Raw genomic sequence first — 26,997 nt, 5'->3', positions numbered from 1 at the left:
ATTTTTAGTCTTAAATGGTGACTAAAATTGCAGATTTGTGAGATTTTTAAAAGATTAAGCTCTAAGGAATGAGGCCTATCAGCTAAAGGAGGATACTCATTAAGGGCCATTAAAATTTAAAGAATACATGACTTACTGTTTCAATTTAGACACAATATTGTTATTTACCTAGTTTCTGAATTCTAAGTTTAATTTGCATTGATAGAATTTGAGAGTAAGGAAAGAAAGGGTAGAGAGAAATAAGAAAACAAGGAGGGAAGGAAGGAAAGAAGGAAGGAAGGAAGGAAGGAAGGGAGAAAGGGAGGGAGGGAAAGAAAAAGGGAAGGAGGAAAGAAGAAAGGGAATGAGAGAAGAAGTGAAGGAGGGAGAGAAAACCAAAAATCCCTGTTTTGTCTTAATCCCTGCCAAGAGAGAAAAAAAAAAATAAAGCCAAACATATATTAAGTACAAGGGAGGAAAGTCCCTACTTTTTGATTCAGTGCCTGTTTGGAAAGAAAAGATTATATGAATGTTTTTGACTGAAAAGTACATTCCTGACCAAGAACTTGGGATCAAACATACCACTGAAATAATTATCAATGTGATATAAAAAAGAATGTACAATTACTAAAAGCCTATCTTATTAACACGTTATAACAAATCATCTATTTAGATAATAAAAATCACTCTAATATTAATAGGACATAAAATATATAGTACACACCTATTATACACAAAATTTCCAAGTATTATTATATATGAATGAATATGATAAGATGGAAAGAATTCTGTACTCAGAGTCAGGAGAAACCAGTTTTCAAGTCCTTACTTAAACAATGTTTATGGACTACAAAACTATGGACAAGTCAAACTACTATCCTTGAGCTGTTTACTTCTCAGAGGAACAAGAATCTCAGGGACAGAGCATGCTGTTACTTTGTATATATGGCACAATATGATGTTCACTGTGAGCTCTTAATAGATGTTTGTTGAACTAAAGGAAATTTACAAAGTGGAGATGCCAGATAAGAGTCACTGTACCTGTCTCAGAGGGTTCTTGGGAGACTCAAATATAATGGTTTGTGTAGAGTGATTCATGAACTTAAAAGTATTATATCAATGTCAGATAAGGACCCTTCACCAATTGGATTCCCCATTTCACCAGTGTTTAAAGCAATCTCTTTGGAACTTAGGAAATAGGTCTTATTATGATCAGCTTTCTAGTGATGAGCCACTATCAATCTAATGTGGCTGATGGTGATCGATCAATCAGTGAACATATATTTATTAAGTACTACTATATTTCAGGTACTCTACTATGTTCCATGGATACAAATACAAAAAATGAAACAGTTCCCTACTCACTAATTTTAATAATAGGCACAAATGAAAATCTATAAAGCATCAAAGCAATGAAATTAATAAACACCTATTTTATACACATGATATTATTTGATATTATTTGATCACATACATATATTTTATATGTACATATATAAATTAGAAATGTGTGGTTAAATACAAAGTAATTTTGGTACAGGACATCAGTAGTTGGCAAAGGGAGCAGGAAAGGCTTCATGAAGAAGATAATGACAAAGCTGCTTCTTAAAGGATAAAATGGATTCTCTTAGGAGACAAGGATAGATTGCTTTCCAACCATAGAGGAGAGCCAGTGGTAAAGCAAAGAGAGGGGAAACTGAATGAAAAAACACACGTGTGTGTGTGTGTGTGTGTGTGTGTGTATTAACAAAGCAATCAGGGTTAAGTGACTTGCCCAGGGTCACACACTTAGTAAGTTAGTGTCGAATGTCAGAACTGAACTTGGGATTTGAACCCAGGCCCTCCTGACTCCAAAGTTTGTGCTCTATACACTGCGCCATGCAGCTGCTGTTTTTCGTTTTTATAATATGGGATTTCATTTTAATTCATATTTTGCTTGAAAACATAATATTGGCTGCCTAAACAAAACCACTACCATGGATAACAAAGTAAAAAACATCAAATGATACAAGGCTTAATGCACATGCGTGTGTTTTGTGGTTGTTATAGTATATGTATAGTTGTAAAAGACTTTGAAAGTTAATTTTTATTCTAGAAGAAACAGAAATCAGAGTAAATTAAGTAGGGAAATATAGTCAGATGTACAATTAAGGAAAATTGCTTTGACAGTACTGTATAGGATAAACTGATATGGGAAGAGACTTGTGAAGGCCAATTAAAAAGATATTGCAATCATACAGGTTGAGAGGTAGCAAGGGCCTAAACTAAGGTGTAGCTAGAGAATCAAAGAGAAAGGAACAGATTGGGAGATATTATGAAGGTTAGAGTAAGATCTGGTAACTAATTAGTTACATGGAGTAAGGAAGAATGAAGCAATGGGATAATACTAAAATCACAAATTTGAGACACTGCAAGAATAGCAATGCCTTTGATAAAAACAGTGAAATTGGGAAGAGAGGAGAGTATCAGGGGAAAGATAATGGGGTTAATTTTAGAGATGTTGAGCTTAAAATGAAATATCCCCAGGATATTCATTTTAAATGCTAAATAGGTGACAGGAGCTAAATTTTGGGAGAGAGAGAGAGAGAGAAGATCTGAAAATTATATAGATGATATTTAAACCATGGGAACTGATGGAGAGAGAGAGGGAAAGAGAGACAGAGTCAGAGACTGAGAGACAGAGAAAGACAGAGCGACAGAGACAGTGAGACAGAGCAGAAAGAGTCTAGAGGGAGAAAAGAAAAAGACCTAGAACTTGTTAAAACTCCCAGAATTAGAGTAGCATAATGTAGATGGTGAACCAGCATCATAGTAAGAGAGACTGAGAAACAGTCAAAGAGGAAAGCAGAAGCAGGGGAGGATAGTGCATTGAAAACCCAGAGAGTAAAAAATAACCAGAAAGGAAAGGGTCAATTTCTCCTAAACCACCAAAGCTGGTCCCCAGATGGCAGACATAAAGACCCGCTCTGGCTTCATAATTAAATATGTTCTAGCTCTGTAGGACATTCCAGAGTTTTTCTGCAATGGTTTAGCTTTTGGGACCCCAAAATCATTTTTACATATAATGAGGCCATGAAATAAGAGCTTTGGTAGACATATATGGGAAAACAAAGCAAATAAAAATGCTACTCTCTAGTGCCATAAATCTGATAAAATTCACATGCTGGATGAAATAAACATTTGTTAAACATTTTAGAATCAAAATTTTATAGCTTGAAAGAATTTTTAGAGACCATTGTTTTATAGAGGAGAAAAAGTGGGCCCAGAGAGATCAGGCAATGTTTTCAAGAGCCCATAGCCAGTGATCAGAAAAGCACAAATTAAAACCCAAATCTATGGTATATTGCTATAGTTTTGCTCAACAATTTATATTCAGACGATGTGGAGGATAATGAATAGTTAACATCTCACATTTGTGGAATGGATCACTATTTTTAAAACACTTTCACCCATGAGCCACCTAAATCCTCCCCAGTCAGCAGCATGATATAATGGAGAGTAAAGATTAGGTGTGCAACCTTGGGAAAAGTCAGCCTCTTCAATTCTTCATCTTCTCATTTTTCAAAAAGGGCTAATAATATTGGACTTGCCTAACTCACAAGTTATTGTATGGGCCATAGGAAATAGTGCCAGTAACTTATTTTGGCAAAATGCTTTTGGGTTTGCAAAGTTCCTTGATCCTCACATCAATCCTAGGAGATGGGTGCTATTATTATTATACTCATTTTACAAATAGAAAAACTGAATTTCAAAAATGTAAGTTGACTTGCTCATCCATGATCATATAATTAGCTATGATAGTTAGTTAGTTAGTTATAGTTAGAAAGGAATCAGATTCAGGTGTTCCTCACTCCCTTCTATACATTATACCATGTTGCCTCCCAAGTATATGACATCTTATTTTGAAAACAGTATGGCACTATATAAAACAAAAAGAGTTGATGTTTTAAAATTTAAAGTTCAGTTACCTGTAAAAATTCATTTATGTGCAATATCTCCTGTAAAAATTCCAGATAAGCAATAGATTCATATGTTAGGATTAAGAAGGTACTTAACATTTCTCAATGAGTTTTAGTCATTTTATAAATGGAGTTGAACTGTGTCTGAGAAAGTATTTCAAAAATTCTTCCATGAGAAAAAATGACAGCCAAAGTCAGGAATGTTTTTTTCTTCCTAACCATCTATTTCTCTGACTGTCCACACAAATACAAATGGACTTTTTCAAAACATCCTAGACATGAAAGTAGCCTGAGTGAGTAGGGGACTCCCTGCTAGCAAACTTGGCTCTGGTGGCTACGGTTATTGTTCACAAGATCTAAATATCTGCCTCAGTGTCACCTTCCAACCCAGAGGAAAAGAGATATTGTTTCACAAACAGGCCCTTAGACCTTAACTTTGATTCTGGGAAAAGTTTCCAGTGGGAGAGAGAAAGGGCTAAAAGGCATGGAAATTCTGGCTGAAGCCCTCTGCCAGGAAGCCTGATTTTTTGCTTATGGAAAGACAGCAGTACAGTCATATTAGAAAAATCATGTCTTGTTTTTTCATCTGTTTTGCTCATTCCTTAGTCTTGAAGTAGCTGCTCTTATCTTTGCCTGCTGGACACCTGTTTTGGCTTTCATGAAAGATATGGTTCTAGATAGTTTTATAAATAGATTCTTTGTTCCTGCTCCCAATATGAGATTTCAGTTTCTGAAAAATTACTTTGGTCTTCTTTGATTTATACTAAGAGGAGGAGATTCCATCTGGTAATTCTTTAGCATTTTTCTTGCATTTCATATTAGCAAAGCTATTTAGAATCTTAGGTGCTTGTTCATCCCAAGCAACAGAAATAGAAGCTTCTAGTATAGAATTATTTATATGGGGAGAGATGGGAAAATGGAGGGTAGAGAGAGAGAGAGAGAAAGAGAGAAATAGAGACATACAGTCAGAGAAAGAGACACAAAGACAGAGAATGACAGAAGGAGATGGAGACAGGAAGAAAGAGTCCAAACAAAGAGTCCTAATAAACCTACTCCCTACTTTGTTAGTGATTTCTCAGTCTATCACATATGCATACATGGTATTCCTCATAAAGAGAGCCAGAAAAGCCTGGAAAGATTTACAAGAATTGACAAAGAGCAAAATGAGTAGAAACGGAAAAACATGTATAGAGTAACATCATTATTGTACAATGAAGAATTGTGAATGACTTAGTTATTCTCAGCAGTACAATGATTCAAGACAATCCCAAAGGACTCATGATGAAAAATGCTATTCACCTCCAAGGAAAGAACTGATATTGTCTGAATACAGACTGAAGCATACTATTCTCTCATTTTTGTCTCTCTGTATGTGTTTCTCTTTGTATCTCTGTCTCTGTGTCTCTGCTTCTTTGTCTCTCTGTCTCTCTTGTTCAAATCTTGCACAAAATGATTAAAATGGAAATAATTTTACATGATTGCCCATGTATAATCAATATTAAATTGCTTACCATTGTAGGGAGGGGAAGGGAGAGGAATGGATAAAATTTGAACTCAAAATTTTAAAAATATATTTTAAAATGTTTTTACATGCAATTGAGGGAAAATAAACTATCATTAAAGAAAAAAACAGAATATCAGAGCAATAAAAATGAGATCTTGACTATCAATTCTGGTTTATCGTGAAGCAGACCATCTTCAGTGAATTTTTAATATAGGGCATAAATCTCTTCACTGGCTATGACATTTTCAATGTGCTTCCTTTCTCCATTCAAACTTCATGGACAAACTAATTATATTTTTTACTTAGGAGAAACCTGATAACTTAAAGGGGAAAATTGCTACTGAATTGTAACACACTTAAATAAATAATTTCTTTTAAAATGTTTTGACTTATCTATATCAGAGTTGACAGAAGGCTGAACTTGGGCAAAATTGAAAATTCACCTACTTTGGGACCTTTCCTTCACTCCCAAACCTGAGGGATCCTTACAGTCTCTCAACTCTCTCCTTGACAAGACCTGCTTTCAGAAAGAACTTGTTAAATTCATTTACACTAAGGTACTAAAGGATATTGACATAGTTAAGAGGGACTTTAACATGATATAAAAAGTGGAACAGTGGTTTGGTACCAGAGTTTCAGGGTTCAAAATACAACTCTGCCTCCTATTACATTGTGACTGTGGGCAAGTCATTAAATCCTTCCTGAGTTCAAGTTTCCTCATATGAAAAATGAGAAAGATTGACTATGAGTGATGTCAAACTCAAAGAGAAATAAAAGCTACTAATCTATACCTAATGAGGGAGCTAGGTGATGCCATATGCACAGAGTGCCAGGATTGGAGTCAGGAAGACTTATTTTCCTAAATTCAAATCTAGACTCAGATACTTAACTAAATTGGGGCAAGTCACTTAACCCTCTTTCCTTCGGTTTCCTCATCTGAAGAAAGAAATGGCAAACTACTCCAGTATCTTCACCAAGAAAACCCCAAATGAGGTCACAAAGAAGAGTCAGACATGACTGAAAAGACTGAACAACAATTAAATCCAAGTCCATATTCCTCCCTTGCCCTCAAATCTTCTCTTTGCATTTTTATCAGGAACAAAGACTCTGTCTAGGGCTTTGACTTTAATGAAACTAACTGTAACAATTTAAGGATAACTAAATTCTGCAAAGAAAATGTTTGGAGAGTCAGTGAGAGCTTTGTGGAATTCCCTATAACCTAACCTATACTACCTACTTATAAAACCAGTCCTGGTTGACAGTGTATGAAAGTGGTGATCAACCACAAAACAGTCATGGAATATGAGAGCAGAAGAGAAGTTAGGGACCAATCAGTTTTGCTCTTTCATTTTACAAAAAAATTCTCTTACATACAAAGGATTCATCTAAAAATGTCTCAGCCAACTAGTACCAGAGACAGAATAATGATCCAGATCTCCTAACTTTTCAGCCAGGGCTTGGTTCACATCTTCAGGATCAGTATATCAGAGAAGTGAAATTTTCTATTAACAATAACATTTTCAATCTTAAAAAAAAAAAAAAAAAAGACTTTCCTTTTAAAGAGTTTAGTAAAAACATTCATAAGAGGAATACAAGGATGCTGTTGAGAAACTCCCAGAATAGCTTGAATATTCCAAATAAATTTCACTAGAAATTATATGTTTACATGCAGTCATCCAAGATTTGTATATTATTATATCTTAGAGGCCTTCTGTATCATGACTGCCTGAGAAGTTTCCTCTCAAGGAGCCTTCCTACCTGGCCAGGCGCATCTGTCTTCCACTTACTAAAATCTAAAGCTCAGTTTAAGTGTGGTTGCCTACTGGAACTTCCTGTTGATTGATTTCAAAGAGAGCAAATCCAGCAGAAAATACCAGCATCTGCTCTGAAATTCCCACCTTAAGAAGTATGTCAGTACACTAATACATTGTTGGTGGAACCGTGAATACATCCAACCATTCTGGAGAGCAATTTGGAACTATGCTCAAAAAGTTATCAAACTGTGCATACCCTTTGATCCAGCAGTGTTTCTACTGGGCTTATATCCCAAAGAGATCATAAAGAAGGGAAAGGGACCTGTATGTGCACGAATGTTTGTGGCAGCCCTCTTTGTAGTGGCCAGAAACTGGAAACTGAGTGGATGCCCATCAATTGGAGAATGGCTGAATAAATTGTGGTATATTTATTGTTCTGAAAGAAATGACCAACAGGATGATTTCAGAAAGGCCTGGAGAGACTTAAACGAACTGATGCTGAGTGAAACGAGCAGGGCCAAGAAATCATTATATACTTCAACAACAATACTATATGATGACCAATTCTGATGAACCTGACCATCCTCAGTAATGAGCTGAACCAAATCAGTTCCAATGGAGCAGTAATGAATTGAACCAGCTATGCCCAGTGAAAGAATTCTGGGAGATGACTAAAAAACATTACATTGAATTCCCAATCCCTATATTTTTGCCCATCTGAATTTTGGATTTCCTTCACAAGCTAATTGTACAATATTTCAGAGTCTGATTCTTTTTGTACAGCAAAATAATGGTTTGGTCATGTATACTTATTGTGTATCTAATTTATATTTTAATATATTTAACATCTACTGGTCATCCTGCCATTTTGGGGAGGAGGTGGGGGAAGGAGGGGAAAAATTGGAACAAGAGGTTTGGCAATTGTCAATGCTGTAAAGTTACCCATACATATGATCTGTAAATAAAAAGCTATTTAAAAAAAAAAAAAAGTATGTAAGTAAAGGAATCTGGGCATGGTAGGTGAATTTGGCCTCAGGCAATAAGGGAGGGACTTTCATGGCCTGGGGATGATCAGGAAGTTCAGGGGCCTATTGCTCTAATTCCTACTCAACCTGCTGCACATATAGCAGCAACCTAAGGAAGATGAAAACTTTTCATATATTTTTTTATCAAAAAATGAAGCCCTTTCTCCAAATGGGATTATGAAGAATTAATGTATTTTTACAAATCTTTTCAAAACTTCATCTGTATTCTAGCTCTTATTTATTTAGTGTAGAAACTGTCATGAACAGAACCATCCCACTTACAGGAGTGGTTTAATTCATTTGAAATTTCAAATAGGACAAATTGGTGTCCATGATCAGACAATACCAAGAAAAAGGACCAAGTTAGTACATGTCATTTTACCTCTTTCAATCTTTTTGCTACTGTTTTCCTTTAGTTAGGGTTGAGTTCTGGGAGTTCCTATACACCGAAGAAGACTAATTCTATTCAGTCTCTCTCAAAAGCAGCCCGAGGTATAGACAAATGGATAGTTGTACATGTAGTAAGATTTGAGATATACTGAAAAAAGGCCTGTCCAAAAGTCCCTCTCATTCTGGTCCTGGTATTGTACTTTCATTAAAATCACTTGCATGGGAGGGGAAGTCATTATGGACAGAAGATTTCAAAAAAAAGTCAGATATTTCACTTGTAGAGGTAATGACATAGATAAATTTCCCTTAGATTTAGAGATGAATTGACCATAAGCATGATCAAATCGTCTTTATCTTATTGCTAAGAAAATCTGAGACACAGAGAATAATAATAATCATAATTATAGCCATATTTATACAATACTCTAAGTATTAGTATTTAAGTTGAGCACTGTGAGATGGATGCTACGATTATTCCCATTTTTCAGATGAGGAAAGAGAAACTGTGAGTGAGAATTTTGCCAGATTCACACTGCTAGTAAGTGTCTGAGACAAGATGAGAACTGAGATCTTCTGGATTGTAAGTATAGAACACTTGAAGGAAAGTGAGTTGGCCAATAGCACACTGTTAATAAATAACAAGAGTTAAGTTTTGAAATTAGGTATTCTGGTTCAAAATCAAGAACTCTTTCTACTATATGACATAATCTTTCATATCTCTATCACATGGAAGGGAGGGAAGAGCACAAAAGAAAGAGACCCACTTCAATATAGTCTTGTCCAGGGATGCAAGCAACCCTGAGATTCTAGAGGTGTGGGTATTGAACACTAGATAATGGCCTAGTAGAAAGGAGAGTACCATAAAGATAGGTGGAAAATTGTTCAAACTAAACATATCTATTTCATCTTTTCAATTAGGGCTGACCTTGTTCACTCTCTTGAGTCTTTGCCTACAGAACTTCCTTGATGATGGATGGAAAGTGGAATATGGGGGTGGTGTTCTGGAAAGTTGATTCAATGGCAAATCTGTGAGCATGGAAAAACAGGATTTACTTTTTCAGAGCAGTGCCTTTAAAACTCTCCATGACTCAAAACAGATCCCTCCTTCATCCTTGATTCATAGAATCACAGACTTTTAGAAATGGAAAAGATCTTACAGATAGAGTATGACTTCACAGATATATTGAGATTGACTTGGAGTTGGGGAAACATAATTTTGAAACTTGCCACCAACACTTGCCAGTAATACATCCATGGGCAAATGACTTACCCTTTCTAAGCCTCAATGACCTAATCCATAAAATGGCAATAGTAGTGTCCTTACTATTTACATCATACACAGGATTGTTAGATTAGATAATGCATAAATAACTGTATGGACATGTATACATATATTGTATTTAACTTATACTTTAACATATTTAACATGTATTGGTAACCTGCCAACTGGGGTGGGGGGGGGGAGAAGGGGAAAAGTTGAAACAAAAGGTTTTGCAATTGTCAATGCTGAAAAATTACCCATGCATATATCTTGTAAATAAAAAGCTATAATAAAAAAAAAAACTACCTTATAAAAAAAAGATTAAATCATACATGTAAATTAAGTAACTTGATTATTTACCTTAAGTTACATATGCATGTGTGTGTGCTAGCTAAATCTTTTAAATAATCTAGTTTAATATTCAGGAATTATTCTCTAACATATATTTTTATAGTATTTTAGTTATTTGTATTCAGTCATCTACATGAACAAATTCTTTGTGAAAAATAAATGGCAATAAAACTATATCACATTAAATTTTCCTCATCTAATTAAAACTTTACTAGATTAGTAACTCATCAGTTAAATAACAGCAAAATTTCCTTTAGTTTTTCCTCTGCTTAAAAAAGAGGAAAAAAGGAAAAAGCATGAAACACGCATACACATATATCCCATCTAATCTTCAGAATTGGGACTACCAATGGTTAATGTGAAAAGAAATACACACACACACACACACACACACACACAAACAGAAATAATTCAAGCCCAGAGTCAGACTACTTGTAGTCACTTAAGAACTGGTCATATGTCTCCTGGTAGAATTTTCACTTTTTCTCATTCGTTGGATTAATGTTCTATCTTTTCTTTTTCTGAAAGAGAATTGTCACAACACAGTTGCTTTTGTCTGCCTTGGAATCACTAGAGTTCTTCTACCTTCTGAAAGGATAGTGAGAACTTTTGATGATGAAAAAGATTTGGAACATATGGAAATGCAAATCATGCTTTAACTTCACTCATCATGCTTTAACTTCATTCACTAATCCCTCAAACACTCCAACAGAAATTCTCATTTGTCTCCATTTTATTTCTCCTGAGAAATTTCCTTTTCTTTTCTGATAAAATGAATGACAAAAAGAATGCTGAGGGCAGCATGGATACAGAGCAGAATATTGGAATCAGTAGGATCTGCATACAAATTCTATGACACCAATGGGTTCTCTGACTCTCAGGAAGTCATTTAAATTCTCAGAGCCCCAGGCCATTACATAAAAACATAGGTTTCAGAAAAGTTGCTTACCAGGGCCTATACCCTCAACTTTGGTTGAAAAAGTTCCTTACTAGAAGCTCTCTACAAAGGTTTAGTGTTCTGTTATTTTTCAGTCATGTCTGGCTCTTTATGATACCATTTAAGGTTTTTTTTGACCAAGATCCTGGAGTGGTTTATCATTTCCTTTTCCAACTCATTTTATAAATTAGGAAAATGAGGCAGAGTTAAGGAACTTAACCAGAATTACACAGCTAGTGAGTATCTGAAACCATTTTCAAACTCAGGAAGATGTCTTCCTGACTCTAAGTCAGTACTACATCCACTGAACTACTAACTTCTTCAAAGACTTAGCACCCCCAACCCCCCCCCCTGTAAAAGATTTCATCAATATTCTTTATTAAGTAAAGAAGTGAAAGAAATCAAGATGGGAAGGGGAATTAAGCATTAATAGACTGTCTACTAGGTACCATGTACTGTGCTAAGTACTTTTTACAAATATCTCATTTTATCTAGAGAACAACCCTATTAAGGTGGTGTTATTATAATTCCCCATTTTATAGGTAAATTTCAGGTTGAATTTGATTTCAAATCTTTAGTGCTCTAGACATGATACCACCAGCTGTCTCAGAAAGTCTATGAAAAGTCTTTAAACTTACAAATATTTAAAAATTAATATGAGATTAAACCAAATGATCCTTTAGTCAATTAATTTAGAGTCACTTTAATGCATGATTTATGTTAAAACATAAAAGTGATTATTAACTGATTTGTTTGTCACAGAAAATTTAGGTATAGACATCAGAGGCATCATTATATGCATGTCAGGCAGAGATACTGAAGTAACTGCAAGAGCACACAACTCTCAAATGGTGATCACTGATCTCAAAGTAAGTTCTGATTCCAAGTATGGTGATTTTTTTTCTCCAATCCCATGCAAGAAAGATCATAGAACAAAAGCCTTTAAGTGCCTATGCTGTTGCTAAAGAATTTGGTGGCAATGCATTTATTGCCTGTTCAAATTTCAAATGCATCACTTCTTCCAAGTTAAAACCACTGCAGTTTTAAAATTAAAAAATATATATATGGAAAATAAAAAGCCCATGAAATTAAGGAAACCCCAAATGTGAATAGAAATTGCAACCAGATATTGGGTTTTGCTTTCTAAAGTTAAGCTCACAAAAGTCTCCTGAAAGTGAAGTAAACTAACAGTTCTTTGAACTATAAAGAAACATATAGAGAAGTCTGGGAAATGATCACCTTTAGTATTGTATCCAAATAGAGCTAAGAACTGCCTGTAAATCTCTTTGCAATGAAGCAATTCCCTACATTCCAAATGTGACCCACAGTAACACAGAGAGTGGAAAATAAACTTCCAATTTTTAGTGCTGAGTGAGGGTTTCATGACTGCCATAATTTCCAAGCATAACTCCGCAGCTCACAGGAATAGTGTAAAAGCATTAGGTCCCCTCTGAAATGGGGTGAATCCACTGATGACCAATGGCATTTCAACTTTTAGCACAAGGACCAACCACAGAAAGCCAAATTGTGAGTGGGGGGAGGGAACGAGAGGAAGGAATTGTGGGAGAGAGATAGGGAGAAGGGAAGGGGGAAGGAAAAGGAGAGAAAGAAAAAAAAAACATAGGCAGGCAGGCAAAGACAGAGACAGAGAAAGAGACAGTAAGAGATTGGGTGAAGAAAAAAGAGACAGAAATAGAGAATATAAAAGAGTAAAGTAACATATGACCAATATAAGCTATATCTAAATCACAGTATAAGTATCACAGAATTTAGCAGCCAATTAATTCAATTCATTCACCAAATTAATCGCCATTATAACATATATGGCAACTGATCATCCAACTTTTACATGAAGCCTTATAGGAGAATGATCCCATCCCCTACAAAGGCAAATCATCTCACTAACAGACAACTCAAATAGTTAGGAAGGTTATCTTGACATCAAACCTAAACGTGCTTCTTTGCAACTTCCACTTATTACTTACTGCTGACCCTGTTTTCTGAGGCCAAACAGAAAGTCTTCCTCTATGTGATAACTTTTCAAGTACTATCATATCTCCTCTGTATCATGTTTCTCCAGACTAAATATGCCCAGCATTACAAGTCATCTTCATGCATCATTGATTCAGGCTCTTCATTATCTTGGTGGCCTCCTTCTCAATATCCTCCAGTTTATTAATGTCTTTTTTTTTTAAACCATAGCATCTAAAAATGAACACAATACTCCAGATGAAAGCTGATGAGGGCAGAATACAGTGAGACAGTGACCTCCCTATGTCTGGAAGCTAGGTCCCTCTTCATGCTGTCCAAGATCACGTTAACTTTTTTGGTGACCCCATCACAATGCTTGCTCCTATGAGAATATCTTTAAAAAAAAAAAAAAAAGCTTCAAAAGCAAAATGATTTATAGAGAGGACAGCATTTTTACTATCCTTAAATGATATCTATGAATTATTTAAAATAGGCTTATTAATACAGCTCCATAGTAGAGAGATCAAACTTTCCTTTCTTTGAAATTCTTCAGTCATAATAAAATGGTAATTCAATTAAAATCATCCTAACATATAAATTTTCTATTCAAAGTAGACAGTTTCAATCCATCCTTTGAGAAAAGATCTGTTTATGTTGTTGTGGGAAAGAGTTCCTTCACCAATGGAGATCACAATCCATCTTAGAGTCTCAGAGTTGCTTACAAATGACTTGCCTATGATTATACAATACAAAAGTTTTTTATCTACTATGCCACACTTCAAATATGATAATTTTATAGTAATATTCATATTGGAATAAATAAATGTTGATATTCTAGATAAGGGATACTATTTCATTCAACTTACAATACTATCAAAATACTGTCCTAAGAGACTAAATAAATCCTATCTATGGACTCACTATAAAGCAAACATGTGAACAAACATACACATTAAAATGTAAATAACCAATAAATTATCATGGGTATTCTAGATTATAAATTCCTCAGATTCTTTGTTAAGTTGAGGCTATGTCTAATACATCTTCTTATTCCCCTGCAAATTTCAGCAGTAGTACCTCACCTATTGTAGATGCTCAACAAATGTTTGTTGGATAAAAGAATGACCAACTAGTAAAAAGAGACATGCCTAGCCTTCTAAAAACGACTTTTATTAATCCACAAACCAAGTATTTTTTAATCCTTTTGTATCTTTTAAAAACTATGATGGGCACAGGAAAGGAGAGTTGATCCTAGTACTATGCATCAGGAAAATTAAAATCTAATTGAGGATAAGTTCAAATTATGCAATAAGTTTAAATTACACTCAGATAAGTCTATTGACTATTGATAATTTGGAGATCATTGTAGGTTGGAGTAATTAGAACAGCTGTAACAGAAGAGATAGATTCTTTAAGGATAGAAGAAAATATAATTTACAAATGGAAAAACTAAATATATTCAAGTAAACAGAACAGTATAAATAAGAGCTCTAAAAAAATAAAGAACATCTACGCACAAGAAAGAGAAATACTAGGCAAATTAGAACCCTGGCAAGTATGGCTAAATAGGTATAGTGGGGTTAGTTTTTAGAACTCAAAAATCAGACAGAGAAATTATTTTACATAGAGGAAACATTAATAAATGTTTGTTGAATTGAGTGTAGCAAGGAGCTATGGTAAGCATTGGAACCAAGGTGTGATATGATTTAAAAGGATGAAGAAAATGAACTACAATTAGGAAAAATTCCACCAAAGTCTTAAACTCTAATGGTTCATCATAAGATAGTGGTAACCCTGCATTCTTAAAAATTCTGCCAACAGAATACAAGGGTTGTCAGGTCCCATCAAGTTGGAAAGATTTTCACTCTGAATTAGTTTTGGTCTGTATATCATCTGAGGACTAATACATCTATGTTTGGAGGAGATCATTACCAGCAATGAAATTTCTGGCCAAGAATTCTTGCTGAGATTCTACTATGATGGAGGAGTTGAGATTTAAAGTAGATATAGCAACAAGATTTCAGATGCTTAAGTTATTTAAATATTTAGGAAACCTAATCTAGTAACAGTGTCTAAACAATGATGAGAGAAACAAAAAGCAAGGAAATAAGACTATTATTTATTGTTTCAGTATACAGTTCCAGGATATTGTTTCAGTACTTCAGGCATGAAAAGAGAAGGGTCTAGATTGGGGCTAAGGTAATGCAAGTAGAATGTAAAGGGGAAACCAGAGAACTTTGAAAGGAATTAATGACAAAACTCAGTAATCTAATGTAGGAGATAAGAAGACAAAACAGAGAAAATCAACTATGAAGATGACTATTCTGTGAGACTAAAAGAATTATAGATTCAATTAAAATTGTAGTAATTAGAAAATTGACATCACAGACTTTGTGGCTTTATGAATAACATATCCACAATGGATTGCATTATTTGAATTCATTTGGTATATTTATATTGGGATGGAACCAATTACCATATTTTGCATAATTATTACCTATTCCATTTGTAAGAATTTGAATATATGCAATTACTTCAAGGGATTCATTATTTGCACTAATCTGAAACTGGATGTATTTCTTCCACAAATGATGTTTGATTTTTAAAACTGAACTATTAAAAATACATTTCACTAAATAATAACAATTCATCTTTAAGTCTAGCATTTCTTTTATCTGATTATACACTGAAAGTTTTAAGGGCTTTAATTTTAATGAAGTATATATGAAGAGGTCCATAAAATCAAAAAGAGAAAAATTATTTCCCCCTACTTCATCTAAATTTTTCTAAATGAATCAAATGTCTAGGGAGAAAAAAAATGTCTGATGATAGATGCAATCTCATTTATTCATTAAGGCAACTCAGAGTACTTTATAAATACATTCACCTTTCTTGTGAAAGATGCTACCCATATCCCAAACTTAGTATGTTCAATGCCAAACACACCATTTGACTCTTCAAATTTACTTCTCCAAATCTCCTCATTTCTCTTGATATTATCATCCTCCCAATTATCTAAGCTTGAAATTTTACAATAATCTCTGACCCTTCTTCCACAAACCCACATTAAATCAATGGTTCTACCATGTCCATTCCACCTCTATATAATTTCTCATATTAATCTTTTCCTCCCTACTAATACCAAGAAAACATTCTCATTGTTCATTAGTTTATTAGAAGTCTCCTAATTCATCTCCCTGTCTCCACTTTCTCCCTTTTCTCTCTTTCTTTCCATCTCTCATCTTTCTCTCGTCTGTCACCATCCCTTATTCTCATCTTTCACCCAGCTACCAAAGGGATCTTCCTAGTAATTAGTACAATCATGTTGCTTCCCTAATCAAAAATGGCTCCCTACTGGTTGAAAATAGAAACACTTTTTTTTTTTTTTAAATTTTATGTTGGTAGAATCCTCTACAATCCTGGATCCAATCCACTTTTCTTTTATTGCACATTACTCATCTTTATTCAATTTATGTTGCAACCAAATTATATTACTCCCTCATTTTCAATATGTCATTTCTCTTCTCTGGGCAATTCTCTGTGTTACTATGTATGGAGTATATTCCTTCCTCATCTCTACTTCCTCTTTCAAAATTCAACTCCTGTGTCACTGGATGAAATATTCTCAAAACACTTTGATTAAAGCTCTTTGCTTCAATCACATTCTACTTTGTATTATACCTAACTGATACATGTTATATTTCCTTAATAAACTAAATAAGCTTTAGGGAATAAATTTTATTTTTTCTTTTCACTGGAATCTAATACATAGGAAGTGTTTAAAATTCAATGAAATACACTGAATTATATTGTAAGGCAATGCACAGTCTAAATGAGAGATGGCTTAGTGGGGATGTGACTGATAATATCCATCAAAATACGGCACATAGCACAGCGATTAGACTAGTTCTGATTAATTTTGGGAAACCAAACAAATAGCAATGTGAATGTGTGGAAGTTCCAATGAGACAAATTTCTACCAATAAGAATTTTTTCAAAAATCAAATGGAATGGCTAAATAAGTGGGTTCCTCCTCATTGAAAGTCTTGTGAAGACTATATGACTTATGTTGAGAATGCTGTAGGAAGAATCACTGTACAAGTACTGGATGAACCTGAGATCCCTCCAACTCTGAAATGCTATGACTAAGGAAATTATATGACAAGAATTGTGATAACCGTGTATTTTAAAATCAGCCAAAGTCAAGAATTCAGGTTAAGGGAAAATCTTCGATCTTTATTCTTTGTGGAGATGAAGGGGGATGGCGACAGAAATGTGAGCAGCCGTGATACAAGCCCACCAGCCATCTCTCTCTCCTCTCTTCCTGCCCCTTGGCCTCCATCCACCAAAATCATCCCTACATCATTTCCTATACAACACATCAGGACTTGCATAAAGAGCCGGCGGGGCCATTCTTTGTCCAAGGACATATATTAATAGAGTATGGTCCAATTACTATTTAGCCTCACGTGCTTGGGACCTCAGTGCATCAACTCGAGCTTCAGCCCATTACAAAGAATTATGTTAGATTTCATTATAATACTAATGACTACAGAATGAAATTCAAGATAAGGTAGACCCACTTTAGCCCTTCCCTAAGTGGGCTTATCATTGCAGTGATGTTTGCAATGGATAGATGAACAGAAGTTTAATCAATGAAGTGCTATTATACAGTATTATGAAGACTGAGTAAAAAGGTATAGAGTGGAATATAGTGCTAACAAATATCAAGAAAATTTAGGGTAGAAACAAAATATTATCTTCTCAAAATAGGAACCAATGCTGACCTTCAAAATGTTTAATTAAAACATGTATTTCCAATTGAGTTCATAACTATGCAAGTTTTTAGCTCATAACCTTCCAGTTTGTCAAATAGGATTATGTCCAGTCATGTCCCCACCCTACTTCTATCTCGTTAAAGTGACCTCTAGCCAGTTGTGTATTAGTAATGTTTGACAGGTTTCCTGGAGGAAAAATAGGTATCTGTGAGACATTTTTCAGTTAAATCTACATCTATCACTTCATAAAATAATAATTAAATCCCTGCTTTGTAGTATTTTCTAGTTCCTAAGCCACAAATGCTCACCTGAAAAAATTTAACAATCAACTCTCACAGACATGTTTTTGCAAGATGGCTAATTAATATTAAAGATAAAGTCTGTGATCGCAGAAAATGGAATTCAATTGGCTCATGTGGGAATCAGAAATAAAATCTATCATCTTGACCCCTTCAGACACTTACTTAGCCAACTACAGTCACAGACAATAGTTGTAAAATACATATTATTATAAGGCATATATTATAAAGATCAACCCAAATTTCAAAAAAGGAAACATTGTTCTCTGTTTAATGCTATTTCACCAAAACTATTCTTACTTCTGCCCCTAGGACAAAAGAGAAAATGGGGTCAGTTTCAGATACTTCAATATTTGAAAAATTCAATCCTAATCATTGATTCTATAAACTTTTCACTAAAACCATTAGACTTAACTCTACATATGTTACCTACTATAGACAATTTATAACACTTCACTTTTCACAAAAATTCAATTAGTTCTTTAATTGGAAATAATTTTCTAAATTCTCAACTTGGGCCATGTGTGAATAAGTAATTGAAGGAAGCTATGGAATAAAGCTCTTTTATTTTTTAACATCTACTAATTACATTAATGCATTCTTAATGTTATTCAGTGGATTCTGGTATTTTAGTAAGAAACATTCAAGGAGACCCAAAAAAGTGAAAATTTAACGTGTGTTACATTAAATGAGACTGAGAAAAAAGAAGCCCTGGGCTACTCAAATTATTTTATGGACCACAAGTTGAACTGAGCCCAGGATGCCCATTTACAATGAAGTAAAGAACTATTGAGCAGTTGGGAAGTTAGATAGTGTAGTAGATTAAGTGCTGGGTCTGAAGTCAGGAAGACTCATCTTTTTGAGTTCAAATCTGGCTTCATATACTTACTAACTGTGTGACCCTGAGCAAGTCACTTAAGCCTATTTGCCTCAGTTCCCTCATGTGTAGAATGAGCTGGAGAAGGAAATGGTAAAGCTCCCCAGTATCTTTGCCAAAAAAAGCCCAAATGCATTACAAAGAGTTGAGCAAGACTGAACTGCTGAAAAAGAACAATAAAGAACTGTTGCCTCTCCACTTTTCACATAGCATCTAGGTAGCATGCCAGGTCTGGAATGAGGAGGATCTGAGTTCAAATCTTTTTTCAGCAACCTAGTATCTGTATTACCCTTGGCAACTCACTTGTATTTCCTTTGGTTCCTCAACTAGCACATATTAATTAACGAGTATTAATTGATATGGCATTAAAGGCAGGAAAATCTCTGTAGGTCCTGTGGCCAAACCATGTAGATTTTACCTTCCCAATATCTTATAGCAGGTCCTCAATATCTTCTGTTTGGACCATTGCAATAACCTTTTGTGTAGTTTCTATGCCCAAAAGTCTCCTGCCATTTCAGTCTATCCATTATTCAGCTTGTATGCCATCTTGCAAAGACATATCCATGAGAGCTGATGAATCAGAATGAATCAGAAAACACTACAATTCAGAGATTATTCAGCTATTCAAAATGATCTTCCTAAAGGGCTGGTCTGAACATATCGCACCTCCTGTTCAATCAATCTCAGGCATTCCCTCATACCTCCAGCATTAAATAAATATTTTCTGTCTGCTTTTAAAGCTTTGCACTAACTGGCCCTTCCTACAAGTCCATTCTTCTTACCTTTTTTTGTGTATTCGAGAACCCAGTAACATTGGCCTCTATGCTGTTCCTCACACAAAATATCCTATTTCCCAATTCTTCATTTTCACTGGCTGTCCCTTAAGCTTGAAATTTTCTCCCTCTTCATCTCTACTACCTGGTATCCCTGGCTTCCTTCAAGTTTTGGCTAAAATCCCACCTTTTGTCAACAAGCTTTTATTGGTCACACTCATTACTGCCTTCTTCACTTTGAGATTATGTCAGCCACCAATTGGTCACAATGAACTTAGAGTCAAGAAACCTGAGTTCAAATTTGACGTCAGATACCAGTTGAATGACTCTATACAAATCATTTAACATCTACTTGACTCCATTATGTTATCTATAAATGTAGATAATAATAATAATTCCTACCTTTCAAGTGGCTGTGACAATAAAATCAGATAATATTTGAAAATATTTTGTAGACCTTAAGTCATTTATAATGTTATTACTATTTCCAATTTATCCTTTATATATCTTGTTTATATGTAGTTGTAGATTGAGTATTGCCTTAAGACTGTAAGCTCCTTGAAGACAAGGATTATTTTTGCTATCTTTGGTTTTTCTAGTATTTTATACAGTGTCTGACACATAGTAGGAAATTAATAAGCATTTTTCCACTAGATGATTATGGATAATGATTAATTATTCTCATAAACATGTTTTATTAAGCATTTCCTTTTTTTAATACCATAAAATATTTAATCTCCTAGCTTTCTGTACTATGGAATTAAAAAAAAAACTATATTTTAAATACAGAGGAAGCTTATTTTATACAAAACATGCAAAATTTAAGAAAAAAATCATCTGAACATCTATGATTTGACACCCCTTTCTCAACTAATTTGATTTAATTTGAAATTATTTTTAAAAAAGTAGGCCCTAATTTCAGCACTTCGTTTCCTTTACTTTATGCTTTAAGATTGTATTTTCCCCAAAAAAAAATTTTTTTAAAGACTGCATTTCCTCCCCCCAAAAAAACAAAAGGCAATTATTTACTACTAATCTTATAGAAGAAAAATTTTGTCAAAAAGGCAACATGTTTATGTTTCAAATTTCTCACAAATCATTAATCAATAGTAGGAAAATGCAGCTTTAAATCACGAGTGGAAAAACTATTCTTACATGTTGCAACAGAGTTTTATATTTCAAAAAAAAGGCAGATTTGTGCAAAAACTCTTGACATCATTAATTGAATGTCTCAGTAACTTATTTGTTCATGGCAAACATTTATAAACCATTTTCACTCTTCATATTTGGCCTTAGCAATATTTTTTGATTGAAGAATCCATTCGTTTTCTCCTCCCTTAAAACAGAACTTTAGAGAGTTTCTAAACTCTAACACCTAAGAAGTGTTGTTAGGCAATCCCTGGGGATGTGTATGTGGCATGTCTGAGCAGGGGAAGTAAAGAGATTGCAGGGTGAATGAGCCATTCAGCCACATGCCAAGGCCTCACAGCAGCTACACCACCAATTAAACACAGCTAAAGGCTCTGAGTTCTGAACATCTTTCTTTTACTAGCCTAAATCAGGTCTTTCGCATTTTTAATTAAACAAATTCTCTAGACAGAGATGGAGTTTCTTTTTTTATGATCCTTCAGTAATCAGTTACATGTTTTCTATTAAATAAGATATATGGGAGTTGTCTAGAGTGTAGTTGCCTTGAGAATCCCATTTCTGGCATTTGTGTAAATCAGTCTTAGGGAGAAATAAAACCTTGCTAAGGGTTTAAAAACAACTACACTGCTTTTTAAAACAACGTTAACAGTGTTGTGGACTCTTTCTAAATTATAATCAAGGGAAATAATGGTCTAAACTTCTATTTTTTACAAAATGTTTTTCCTTTATTAAATTTGTTCCCATATACTCAATAAGCATATGACTGAAAAGATATTAACACTTTCAACTTAAAATATTAAGTTAAAAGAAGTTACTCTACTGTTCCTTAAAGTAAGCCGAATTTCTGATTACAATTTTTTAGCATTTTTTTTGCCCCATGTCATTTTTATGGAACTGTTTTCTATAATGCTCCCCACCCAATCTTTCATGCTGCTTGTGCCATTACAAAGAGACTGCTGATTTACCATTTATAGAATGTCCCATTTTATGACAATCATATGAAATAACACATCCAAGATTTCAGAAAGTGCCCCCTCTAGGGGGCTCCTTACAGACTGTTGGATGTTCCCTCCAAAGTTTTCATTTTCCATTAGACCAACCTACTGATACAAATGTTCCTAAAACTTCAGTCCCTGGACTAACTTTCTCAGTTCAGAAAAAAAAAGAAAAAAAGAAAAAGGTGAAAATGAATAGTAAATAAAATTCCAACTGGAACTGCTTAAGGAATTAGCTAATGAATGCAGCATATCTTGTGTTTCATTTGGCAATCTCAGATTTTACAGTCATTTGTGATGGGTATCTACAACAAACTATTTGGGGAACTTAATTGATAACATATGAGAGAGCAGCCTTCCTAGGAAGGGGGAGGTGGGAAAGGGTAGACTTTGGGGAAAATACTAAAGCTTCAGACTTAACAATAAATTATAGTTCAACAACATAAAGAATTCCATAGGATTAAAAACTCCAAATGTTATCTTCACTTATATGCAGTCAAATTGCAATGCCACATTTGACAATTATGTGAGCCTAGTTATCTTAAAAACAATGTATTCTGGAGGAAATGCTGATACTTTTAACTCCATGCCAAGTAATCCAACATCCTACAGTTAACTATCACTGTCCAGATAATCTAGTCAGTAGGGTGGGAAAATACCACTCATTGCTAGAGCAAGCTGGTTTCCATCAATCGCTGTCAGGGAAGCAAACGGGGCAACCTCTCTCCTAAAAGCAAAAATGAATTTAATATCATAAATGAAGAAAGAAAAAAAAAATGAGAATCAGAAACAAGGTAGGGACACGAAGGAGTCTGGAAGAGCTTATAGTTGTAGCAAAGGTTTCTCTAAACAAAGAATTTAATGAAGCAACTGAAGTTAAGTATTGGGGGGAAAAAGGACTCCACCCTACAAAGTTTCTGCAGCAACTTCTCCCTGCTCAAAGAATGCAGACTCGTGCCCAGCCCAGAAAGGGCTGCTCTAAAATTGTCTTTATTTTAGTGCTTTCCTTTTGTTGCAAACTTTCAAGTCTTCCCAGTGAGGCAGCACGATTCTTCCTAGAATCTCCCAGAAACATTCCGCACAGAATTGTCTTCCCCTGGGTCTGGGTTTGCTGAACAATGAAGCAGAAGCTGGGGAGCTGGGAAGCCCCGGAGAGCCCACGCTTTATAGCTTCCCAGATGGCTTCAGAGCAGTTTCCCAGGTCAAATTTGTCAGCCCCCAAAACCAGAACAAAATTCCCCCCCCCCCCACCCCGCAGCCTCATTTGCTGTATTCCAGAGAATAGATATTCCACTTATTACCCATCCATGCAATAAACACCACACAGGGCACTCATACACAAAAGTAAAAGGCAAACTCACCATCCTCGCCTTCGTCCTGCGATTTTATTGAGACAAATTGCCCTAATAAAAAAGTAAGAATGAAGAGAGTCCTTGCTTCCACCCAGTTTGCCATCATGTCTAAATATTAGACATTTGTGTCCTCTTGGGCAGTGAAAAGTGCAAATTGTAAGGTTATTTTAGCACCATGAAGTCAGCTGGGGGAATCTTTTCCTTTCAGCACCAGCCCCAAGGCAAAAGCTGCAAGCCCCCCTTTTCAGCACCAGCTCCAGCTCGGTCTGGGAACACTTTTTTCAAGTGATGCAGCTTTAAATAGGAAGAATGCTGCCTCCACTTCTTTTCCTGCCCCTTTTTAGTTTGTTCAGGCTCATAATCATCCAGTCTCTGCCAAGCAACGGTCTGATTGATGGTAAACAACCAAATCAGAACAGGCTTCCCTGTGCCTTGAACTTTCCCTTTTACATTTGTTTTAAAACCCTATTCTGCTAAAGTTTAAGAGGAGAATAAAAAAACTTATTTAAGAAGAGAAATTCCTGGATGGAGAAAAGAGGATCGTATTATTACCCACCCAGCCCTAGTCTCCCTCCTCAGCCCTCCCCCCAGTCGCACACCCTCTTTTTTTCTCCTTCAGCTGAGAAAGTCATTAGAGAAGCAATACACCACCCCCCTTTCTAGCTTACTCTTTGATACTTAAAGACCACAGTGATAGCCCCCTCCCTCTACATTCACTTTACAGGGTCAGACTTTAACCCTTTCTGTCTCTCTAAATGCAGAGCATTTCTTTTTTATCCTCAGTGTCCATTCTTTTTCCTACATTCTGGGAGGGGGAAAAGACTTTCATAAATACTTCAGATAACTTCCCCTGGTGATAGGATCATAGATATCAAGTTGAAAGAGAACTTAGAAGCAGCCTAGTCCAACCCCTTCATTTTAAAAATGAAAAAAACTGAGATAGAGGTACCTTAGGTGACTTATCCAAGGTCACGCAGTTAGCATTAATATAGGAGCATTTTAAGCCCAGATCTTATGACTTTAAAGACAGTACTTTATGTCCACCAATCCCTATACAAATGAAGTTTAAATGAAGAACCTACTTTTTTGACAACAGAACAGGAATTTATCTTACTTTAAACAAATTAGGAAATCAGAGAAATTGAGTTCAAATCCTTGCAATTTTTTATCCTGCCTGTATGGTCTTAACTAAATTACTTCCTAGCTATCTTTTTCTTCATAAATAAAATGAAGAGCTTGTACTACCTATTTCTGCACATATACATGAGAGATGCTTTCCAGTAGTACCAAGCTGGTACAGCATGGTACAATGGCTAGAGCACTGACTGGGAACTGAGGATCTGGATTCAAATGCTGTATCTGTTAATTACTAATCAGTAAACTCTAGTTGTTTCCTACTGCCTGTAAATAAAAAATATAATAAACTCCTCTATTTGTCTTCTAGAGTCCCTCACAACCTTGTTCAAACTCTCTTTCTGAATTCACTGTACATTACTCCCCCACTTACAATTCCATTATGTAATGCCTAGTTGGACATGGCACTCCAATTGTGGTTAAGCAGGGCAAAGTGTAGTATAAATATTCACTCCTATGTTCTGATCATTATGCATTTCAAAGCAATGGAAAAGTGACTTTGTTGACAATTTTATTGCTCTCATCTCTCATTGAGCTTAGAATCCATGCAAACTCTCAAATATTTTTCCCCCCACAGGAACTCCTTGTCTAGCCACAGATCACACATCCTTGTTCTAGTAAAGTTGAATTCTCAACCATGTATAATTTTTTTTTATACTCCCAATAAATGTCATTCATTTTTTTTTGTCTCAATTCACTGTGCTATCCTACTGAGACCTTTTGGGATCCTTATTCTGTCCTCCAATTGATTGATCAATCTTCTTAAATTTATAACATCTTAAAATTTAAGAAGCCTGCCATCTTTGTCATCATCAAGGCCCTTAACAATAATGTTAATTATGTACAAGACCAAATACACATACCGGAAATTTCCTTCCAAATTGGCATCAAACAGTTATGACCATTTGTTATATATAAATTAATAAGAATGGAAATTAAAATTTGTGCTAATCCCAATCTATTAGAACCTGAGATTTATGAACAAGGAAGGAATAACTAAAGAAGGAAAGTATGACTTGTGTTTATTTGAGTAAAGCAACTTATAGACCCTGTTAAGACACGGCATCTTTATTCATTCTAAGCATTAGGTCATAAGACATACTCTGAAAGCACCTTAGAGATTAATTCACCAATCCTCTCATTTGACAGATTATTAAATTGAGACCCAGGAAAGTTAAATGATTTGTGAAAGAATATGTCAGTTACAAATAGTATTTGAACCCAGATTTCCCCTCTTCAAATTGACCACCTTTTTCTCTTGCATTAAGGTTGTTCAGATACTATAATCTAATCTTATGAACTACCTTTCTGCTTAGTTGTGAATTCTTTAGAAATATAAGACTGGCAATGATGATATGCCATGCATAAAGAGAGTTAAAATACTTTTCTGTGCAATATGAGATGATCATTTATAAGATTAAATAATACTTTTTTGGGGGGTTTTTTAGTCCAGACCTAAAATTTCATTGTTATGGGGAAATACAGGGAAGTAAGCTTTCTATGCCAAAGCAGAATAAAATTTTTTCTGCAATTCACAAACATAGAAAGGTACCTGAGGTAGCAAGAAGTTGTGTTTTGCTAAAGGGCACATGGGCTATAAGTATATGCAGAGATCAGACTTGGACCCTAGCCATCTCTCTATGTCCTACACCTTTGCTGCACACAAGATCATAGAATAATCTGTTAGAAGGGACCATAGAGGTAATTTTATCTAACCCATACTTGAAGCAAGTTCAACCACTTAACAAATGAATATCTAGTTTCTGTTTGAAGCACTTTATTACAGAAAACTTATTTCTAAATCAAATCATTGAATTCTTCAATAGCTTTCCTAAAAAGGAAATTGTCCTTTATGTTAAACCAAATAGGCTTCCTTTTAACTTCCATCGAGTAGTCCTAACTTTCTATCTTCTATTGTGGAGAAGATCAAATTTAATTCCCTTCCACATGACAGTCCTTTAAACCAACACTTATTGTGACCTCACTGTCTTTTTTTTTTTTATTCAGGTTTATTCCCAGTTCCTTCAACTAAACTTCTTATGATATTGTGTCATCTCACATTCCCAGTTGCCCTTATCTGGCAGTACAACATTCTTCCTAAAGTACAGCTTGTAGAATTGGACAAAATATTCCTGATGGAGTCAAACCAAGGCTGGTTGCAGTGGGATTAGCAGTTCCCCTTTTGGTGATACGATTTTTCTGCAAATGTAGTCCAATATCACATTGGTTTCTGTATCTTTGTGTTCAGTTATTCATTTTTTCAGTCATTTCTGATTCTTCATGACCCAACTGTAGTTTTCTTGGCAAAGACATTGAACTGCTTTCATCATTTCCCTCTCCCACTCATTTCATACACAAGGAAACTGAGGCAAACAGAATTAAATGCTTTGCCTAGGATTACACAATTAATAAGTTTCTGAGGCTAGATTTGAACTCAGGAAGATGAATATTTCTGACTCCAGGCTGTCTATCCACTGCATCACCTACCTACTAACTCTAAGTATACCTT

The 26,997-nt window shown here is 35.0% G+C and overlaps 1 protein-coding gene across 1 annotated transcript in view; it reads right to left on the bottom strand.

The window, feature by feature from the left end:
* The window catches only part of COL5A2 (collagen type V alpha 2 chain), a 196,333-nt gene extending 172,450 nt beyond the window's left edge, over positions 1-23,883 (bottom strand). Inside the window, exon 1 of the mRNA XM_023499330.2 lies at positions 23,364-23,883. Coding sequence (XP_023355098.1) covers positions 23,364-23,460 — 97 coding nt within the window. The 5' untranslated portion in view covers positions 23,461-23,883. The remainder of the gene's footprint in view (positions 1-23,363) is intronic.
* Positions 23,884-26,997: the final 3,114 nt, after the last annotated feature.

This window comes from Sarcophilus harrisii, chromosome 3 (assembly GCF_902635505.1).
Source record: "Sarcophilus harrisii chromosome 3, mSarHar1.11, whole genome shotgun sequence".
Taxonomy (NCBI): domain Eukaryota; kingdom Metazoa; phylum Chordata; class Mammalia; order Dasyuromorphia; family Dasyuridae; genus Sarcophilus; species Sarcophilus harrisii.
The sequence above is the reverse complement of the archived record's forward strand: the minus strand, read 5'-3'. Positions and strand labels throughout refer to the sequence as shown.